Source organism: Rhododendron vialii, chromosome 7a, assembly GCF_030253575.1.
Source record: "Rhododendron vialii isolate Sample 1 chromosome 7a, ASM3025357v1".
Classification (NCBI taxonomy): Eukaryota; Viridiplantae; Streptophyta; class Magnoliopsida; order Ericales; family Ericaceae; genus Rhododendron; species Rhododendron vialii.
In genome coordinates, this window is record NC_080563.1 from 457,896 (window position 1) to 466,310 (window position 8,415).

Sequence of the window (8,415 nt, forward strand, 5' to 3'; positions counted from 1 at the left end):
TATTGACCAAATTCTTTAAAGGTACGCAATACTCTCTTTAATATGCATGCTACATGGGTATTAAAATTATAAGTATATTGCTAGTGTTTTGTGGGGGCATATTAATTTTGATAGACTGTGAATTTTGTTTATAAGATTAGCAACCAGTTTGATTGCTCATATCAACTTGCCCTTGCTTTATTCCTTTTAAGGAAAATAGATAATGCATGTGGGGTTTCTAATTTTTGTGAATATTGGTTGGATATTTCTTACTGAGAAATTCATAATACTAATTTTTGTGTTGGCGAGTTGTGTTTGAAATTTATACAGGTGCGTTTTGTAAGCCAACAAGACGAAGTTTGAAATTTGCACCATTATAAGGAGAATAAAGGCTTGAGAAGCCAAAGCATGCATGCAAAGTAAAATAAAAATTGAGGCATTTATTGAACTCCCAAGAGGAGTTGTTGCCTCTGGACTAGCACGAGGCTAGATCCTAAAAATTGTCGAGGGGAATGAGCAAAGCCTATAGGAAGTCACCTAGGGAGGTAACCCAATCTCTGTGACTGGAGATCCCATGAAGGAGATTCAATGGGTAAAAACAATCCATATTGCGTGACTTGATATCAGCACTAAAAAAAGTATGAGACACCATATAGAGTTGTTCTCTTGCTCATTCCTAAGGCACAGTGCTAAAGAAGTGAGAGGTTGAGGATGAGTTTTAACTCTTAATGAATCCAAGGCGAGGATTCTTTCGCAAGGTACATTCCGTCACTGTACCCTTGGAGGATTCACCTAAGTGGGAGTTGTCGTGAGGCCGCGACTATGGGGCTTGGGCTAGCCTATAGAAATTCCCATGAGAATCAAGATCGAGTGCATGGCCATTAATAGCACTAACCCGCGAATGAAAGTCCAATACCGGTACTGTGTGTGTGATATGTTGAACTCTGACTCAAAGGGTCTAGTTCAAGACATAGTTCACTATGATCCTTCAGAGGTAAACTATTAACACTAAGTGAGGTTCAAGTCCGGAAGACACCTTCACCTATTGCACAGTATATAGTTGCCCAATTTTGTGTTTAGTATGTATTTTCAAAGTCATGTGATTTTAAAAGTCAAACTATATAATATTTATTTTATTAAAAGTGGGGGATTGTTGGAATATTTTTAATAAAATAAATATTAGTATTAACTCCTCACCTTTAGTGTTTTACCGTTACAATATTAATGTAGTATTGAAATATTGATTACAAAATAAAGAGTATTTATGCTCTATCATTATCTCTATATTAATGGTTATTACTCCTATATATATGTGTATCTCATATAAGGGAATTAAGAGAAAAAAATAGAAAAGACAAAAACTCATGTTCTTAGAGATGTACAAAAAGAGAGATACAAATATGTTTGTGTGAAAGTTCACATTCTATTTTCTATATTTTCTATGTTGATTGGGCAACTCGGTTCGTGACTCGTTCAAACCTCTCGGTGGTCGTGAACATCGGATGAGGAATGCTTGTGAGCGCTTGGGTTTAATCTTGGGGCTAGTACACTCCGGTGGAACCTTCACGAGGGGAGGAATATTAGCCTTAAGACAGTGACTACACGACTCTCAATCTCACAGGCAACATCTTTCCTACTTTCACTATTTTCGTACTCTCATGTTTTTCTTATTTGTGTCTTTGCAATCATGTAGTCCAATGATTCTTGTTATAAAATGATATTTGTGAACCAAAGTTCTAACAAAAACTTGTGAGGGCGTTGGCGTTGACGTGGAATTAAATTCAACACAATCAAAGTTACTTATCCACTAATAGGGATTTCAGTTATCTTCGTGACCATTATGCAACGGATCCGGATCCTCTGTCATGCTTGTGCTTTCTGTACGCTGGCTTCATGCTTTATGGGGTGGTTAATCTCACCGTTTGTTCCTTCATTGTACTACTATAAATTTTTGCTTCCCAAAGAGATTTAACGTCTCCATGGTGGACTAGTGTTAAAGTCATGCACTTATGAGAAGATAGTTCTACAAAATTGAAGCCGGCGCCTCGAGCACTAGTAGTGTGCTCTCATTATTTGGGATTTCACCACTTTGAATTTGTGATACCTCACCAGAAAATTGAGGTTGTTAAGTTGGGGAAAAGAAAAAGAGGAGATTGTGAGTATATATTGAGAGTCGACGTTGCGAAGAAAATAAATTTTTGAAGTTGATATTTATAGGCAAATAAATTGTTGCCTACATTTCAAAAAGGGAGCCAACGGCCAAAATTCTATGCCCGATGGGTCATAATTTTAAAATTTGCCAAGGGGACAGGAGGCTGTCATTTTGTACAGCAAAGGGTAGCAGTCAAATTTAAGTAAGGATTTGAAGTTGCTTTAGGTAGCTGGATTGGAGTTGAATGGTCCTGCCAAATTTTAACGTTTCAGTGTGTCAACCGTCGCGGGTGGCACTTGAGGCAAGATTATGCTCAAGATATGTGTGCTTCCTACCAAGACACCCTTGTAGGCATGCCAAGCTCCAAAACAACTCCAAAGCAAGTAGCCAAAAACTGTTTGTCAAACCAACAAGAAGTAAGCAACAATATAACTAACAAAATGAACGACGGCAAAGTAGTCCAAAGGAAAAAGTATTTCATTGATGAGCAATTAGCATTACAATATAGACGAAACAGCAAACAAAATAAAAACAATGATACTATTTACACGCACAGATTGATGGGATCGAGAGGAGCTCCAACACGTGGTTACTATCCGTCCAGTAATATAGCAAATTGAGCTTTCTCCATAGGACAAGAAGGGACATGGGGTATGCTTGAAGGATCATAATGGAAATACAAGAACTCAAAGTATAATAAGACTAACCCTTACTTGGAAAAATACATAGTAGAAAATAGACCAAAAATAAATAAGCTAGGATCCAACTATTTATTGCCGATAAAAAATAAAAAATAAAAAAACTATTGCAATATATTACAATGCCTTTGATTCTAATCATTTGGACCGTAGATGAAATGATAATAAGTGCACAAATTACAAGTTGGCTTAATTCTCAAATAGTTAACAAGCTTTGACTTGGCCGCTAGGCATGGCGGCTTGGGACATGTAACATTCCGGCAAGATGCATGTTTGAATCTTCACGTGGTGCAGTTGGGTAACCCGTGACACTGTGCAATGTCAGATTTGGCAAAGGTTGATGCTGGCCTAAGACGTCTTTCTTGTCATAATCTTGTGATGGGATGTTGTTTTCAAATTAATCTCCCAAACCTTGGCCTTTTTGGAAGTTAATTAGGCACATCACTCTCACTTTCAAACTTCTCCATCGCAGTATACAACTCTCTATTGTACTGTACTATCGAGCTTTCAATGAAACGATGCTAATCATGATTCTGTACTTGCAAATTTAATTATGTGGCAGGAGAAATCTATTTAGCAAGTACAAAGGAAATTTGATCAAAATCAAAATTAATTCAAATGTTAATCAAATCAACCCCACTTGCTTTTCTTCTAATGAATGAAAAATGGTTTAATTAGAAAGCCATAGAATTAAAGATGATTCATGTACATTTCCATATTGGTGGTTCCATCAATTCTTGAAATTAAAGTAGGTAGGTAGTGTGTCATTTTCAAAATCGTTGTGCTTAATTTGTTTTTACATTATCCCTATGTCTTACACATACGGTATAACACGTCCGTAGTAATGAATATGTATATAAATACCAGACAAATACGTACGTATTTTAGACAACTGGTTGGAATGGTTAAATTTACAATGAGTCTGCGCTTGAGCCATTGACAACTTAACTGAATGGATAAATATACTAATATTTACAGAGAATAAAACAAATATATACCAGTAATTGAAATTTTTCACCTTAAAAAATATATACAAGCAGTATGCATGGATTTCTTTACATAATCACTACTAGCATTAATTAACACAGTACTCCAGTATCCAGTCCAGTAATAACTCTCTCTCGATCTCTCTTTTATTTTCTCTTTTTTTTACACCGGCCTCCGACTTGATATAGCAAGCAATGCTCGACGGTACCATGCACCAACCAAGTACAAGTGTACAAGTACTAGTGCAGAGCTTGATCACGAGGGACCAAATTCCAATTTAACCAACCTCACACCAAATTAACTTAAACTCGATCGATGGATCTACACCCCAGGCCCACACATATCATCAATATTATTTTCTACACAACTACTAAAATCCTGGTCCTGGCCACACAACACAACTTCATCCGGAGACCAATAATCACTTTCCCGCGACGTCCAACCCTCCTTACAACCCTCCATCAGCTCCGGCAACTCTATTTCACCCCAAAAGTCATCATCGTACTGATCACTCTCCGACGACATCGACCCCTTCTTCTTCTTCTTTTCCGCCACCACAGCTGCCTTGGCCGCCAATCCCGCCGCCGCCTGAATATCTCTAGCAGCACAGCTAGAGGGCCTTGGCAACATCTCTATCTCATCCGGAAAGTTAAGTAGGGCTTTCCGTCCTTTGAGACAATACGCTGCAACGTCGTATGCACGCGCCGCCATTTCAGGTGCCGTAAACGACCCTAGCCATATCCGAGACTTCTTCCGGGGCTCTCGGATTTCGGACACCCATTTTCCCCACCGCCGCTTACGCACGCCTCGGTACACCGGGTGTCTTGTGCAGCAGGTGGCGGTTTTCTGACAGTTGAGGTCTCCGGTGGCTTCCGACGACGTCGTCGTTAGGTCGTGATCTTCAATGTTGTTGTTGCATAGTGGTGGTACTGGTGGTGGTGGCTGCTCCATAAGTAGTGGAGGCTAACCACCTCGGCCATGTGCAACTTAAATACTGCTGTTTGCATGTTTGAAGGTGACGTTTTCGGCATCAATAGTGAAATTACTGTATTGACCTAATGACCTTCGCTTTGGACGTGCTTGTCAACCCCCACCACGATCGAACTGACCACTCGAGTTCACAAACTATATAGGCGCGTGACATGCACATTTACAAATACATGGCAACAATGATTAATTTGAATAAACAACAGTGTGTTTGTTTAATTTTTACCTTTTTAAACATCTACGTACGTAATTTGTTTTTGTGCAACTTTTGTGGTTTGTGGATTCTTACGCGTGAAGTAAAATAAAACGGATTGCCTCGCTTAAACGATTCAAATCATTCATTTTTATAAGCCTCAATATATTCGTCACTTTTGAGAAAACAATAGGTAGAGAACAAAAATCAGTATCCATTTTGAATGAAATATACTTGTTACAAGAGAAATAGAAAGACGATTTTTCTTGTTCACTAATTGGACCTAATTTAATGTAGTTCAATCAAGCCTTATATCAGTATCCGGTTCAAAAATAGCCTTGTATCAGTAACCGATCAACTTGCATTTTTTCATAAATGATGAACACATTTATTTTTATAAATAAATAGCTTGAATCATCAAATATGTTTTGGGAGGATCCCATTTTGCTTCGTGTTTTTGATAATATAAAATCTTTAGTTTTGGAAAAACTGGTTTAATCACACGCTAAATTGCAACAACTATTCACTACAGTTCCTCCTTAATAAGGATGTCTATCCAATTCCAATGTGGAGTAGTGCTTTTTTCCTTCTTTTCTTCGTGCATGCTACTATTTTTTTTTAATCAACAAAGAAAAGTTTCTATATTATTAATAAAAATCATACAAAACAGAAACCTTGTAGTGACACATCAGTAAGCATCATGTACAAACGGTAGTATTCCACTTATCACTACACCTAACCTCTCATTTAAAAACAAAAAACAAAAAAGAAAGCGCGTTCAGTACACTTCTCATCCGATTTTGTATTTGCGATGAGATTACTGCACTGCCCCTTAAGTGAACTCCTTGTCAGAGCTCAACGCATAAAGTTTTGGTCCCGTAACGTCGGGTTGGGGGGGTTCACACGGGGACGGCCACACGAGATTTTGGTGACCTTTTGTGTTTCTAATGGCCTTTTTGGTAGGATTTTTTTTTCTCACAATATTTCCTCAACCATAAGCCCCACATTACCCCTTATATAATGGAAATTGATATTACACCATCTCCATCTGATTCAAACCCATCACTCTACTTGTCAAATGCTAAAAATTTGAAATCCTGCTTTAAAATGGAGTAAATAACCATTCGAAAAAAAAAAATATATATATATATATATATATATATACACACACACACACACACACACACACACAAAAGCCTAATTGGGATGGGGATTCTTTTAAAGTCGTAGAAAAAAATGGCATTTAAGTTTGCTCAAAGACGGAACTATGGGTTGGCTTATACTTTTGAGGGACAAGGTCACCCCCTAGCTATTTCGAGAAACCCCATAATTATCTTGTGTTTTTGGTGATTTACTTTTAAACCTTCACATGCATCTTGGCTCTCCACCGATTTGGTACACAAAATATGTCTTAATAAAGAGTTGTTCTTGTTTTTTTAAATTGACAAGAGTTGTTCAAATTGTGGCCCCCCTTTATATGAAATCCTGATTTCATCCCTTAGTTTGCTTCCTACTTTTGCTACGTAAAAGACTAGGAGGGAAACTAAATAGTTGATGAGAAATGTTTTTCTCTCGCATTTTATTACCAGCAGCTTTTTTTTCCCCTTCTGATGGGAGGGAGGGGAGCTGTTGTCCCCTCGGAGACAGCAGCCCCCCGCGTCCCTTCTGATGATGCATATAAGAGGATTTCAACCACATGAACATGGAATTGTTCACCATTACTAGAAACAACATGCTTTCATTGGTTTTGTTTGTGTCTCGATTCCTTTTGTATTTTTCTAATCTTGTGGGGTACCTATGCAAGGGCGGACGCAAGTAATGGCAAGTAGGGTCAGGTGACCCCACTGAGTTTGAAATTACCTCAGGAAAGCTATACAGTTTTGGGCTATATTGGTAAATTTGCAATAGATGTTATACTTTGTCCAAGTACCTCAAAAATACTTGCCCTCAAAAAATCCTTACAAGTTAACACCACCCCACACCACCAGCCGCCCCCCCCCCCCCCCCCCCCCCCCCCCCCCCGCTCTCTCTCTCATTCATTTTAGGAACGCAAAGCAAGGGTAAAACCTGAATTAAGGGGCTCCAATTTGAAAGCTCTAAACTTGAATTAATCAAGGGCAAAACCTAAGTCAAAGTAGATTTTCTTCAAGTTTCACAAGCTTTTCGAGAGCCCAAAGTGAATTTTTTCGAATGACACCCTAAACATATTTCACAATAAATAATTTAGAACGATAAAATAAACATAGAAATTACTCCATATTGCAAGAATTTTAAAATATAAGTAAACAAATTAATAGTCATGCCATTAGAGCTCATGAAACCAATTCCTACATATAAGACCGAAATATAAAGACACCGACAGTGCACAGCAGCATACAGGTCTAACTTCGGGTCCCGCTCAGATAATCTGAGCTGTTCAATAATTTCAAAAAAAATCGAGTGGGCCCTTGATAAATCAGCTTAGTTGGATATATGTAGGTGCTCAATTCAATCTTCTAATTTTTCATTCATGTTCGGCTCAGATTATCCGTACGGAACCTGGAGTGAGACTAGCGTGCCAGTATGTTCATCGTTGGTGTCCATAGCAATTCTGATATAAGACTTGACCCCAGTGGCGTAAAATTCTAGGTCCGCCCCTGTACTAATGTAGGTGATCATTAACCTTCTTCCTACGCATGCAATTGGGCTTCTCTTGGCCTTTGGAGGTCTTTTTGTTTTCCAAAAATGGAGGAAGGCTTCTAATTGTCTCATTAATTTTCCCATAAAAAATAAAAGCCTTCTCATGCATTTAGTCATTTTAGGATAGGATACTATACAATATTCAGTACTGTTCCCACCTAACCACCTCTATAAGTGAGTGGTAGGAAAAGATATCCTAATCAAAGCGATAAGGGGACAGCTAGAAGAAAAACTAGAATAAGGCATGCCTTTAATTATGTCCTGTTAGATATTTTGGAAGCTGAAAACAAACCCATCATTCATGTAATATATGGTCCTGTCAAAGCTAGCTAGCTATAGCTAACCACCCTATGTGTGGATGGAAATGCCTACTCTTGGATGCATGTGAGCATGTAACAACCAGCAATTTTGGCGTGTGGTTGCTCGATCTTTTGCATGTTTGTGGTAGCTAGGCAAGATAAGAGAAGTTTATGGCACACTCACCGTTATCATAATTACCTATGTAGTGATTGATAGTTACATACGATTGTGGTACTACTACTAAAGTAATGAGAGTTTGTAAATTCACAATGAGCACTATAATTTTTGTGATTATCTTGAAAGTTTGTAGCGAGACAAGAGCCGAAGGCTTTGCCGGCTCTTTGTTTAAGATCATTAATTGTAGTGATTAATTAGGAGTTACTATATCCATCTAAGGGTCATCATCTGGCCGGGCCGGCCCAGCCCGCCAAGTCGCTGCC

General features: G+C 38.4%; 1 protein-coding gene across 1 annotated transcript; it reads right to left on the reverse strand.

Moving 5' to 3' along the window:
* Nucleotides 1–3,811: 3,811 nt before the first annotated feature.
* Nucleotides 3,812–4,912, reverse strand: LOC131333060 (ethylene-responsive transcription factor ERF023). Its single transcript, XM_058367380.1, has one exon. It carries the CDS (start codon nt 4,765–4,767, stop codon nt 4,138–4,140), a length of 630 nt encoding a protein of 209 aa, XP_058223363.1. The 5' UTR covers nt 4,768–4,912; the 3' UTR covers nt 3,812–4,137.
* Nucleotides 4,913–8,415: the final 3,503 nt, after the last annotated feature.

Excerpts from the sequence above, each read along its gene's own strand:
- LOC131333060 (XM_058367380.1), bottom strand. The coding sequence starts at position 4,767 with ATGGAGCAGCCACCACCACCAGTACCACCACTATGCAACAACAACATT.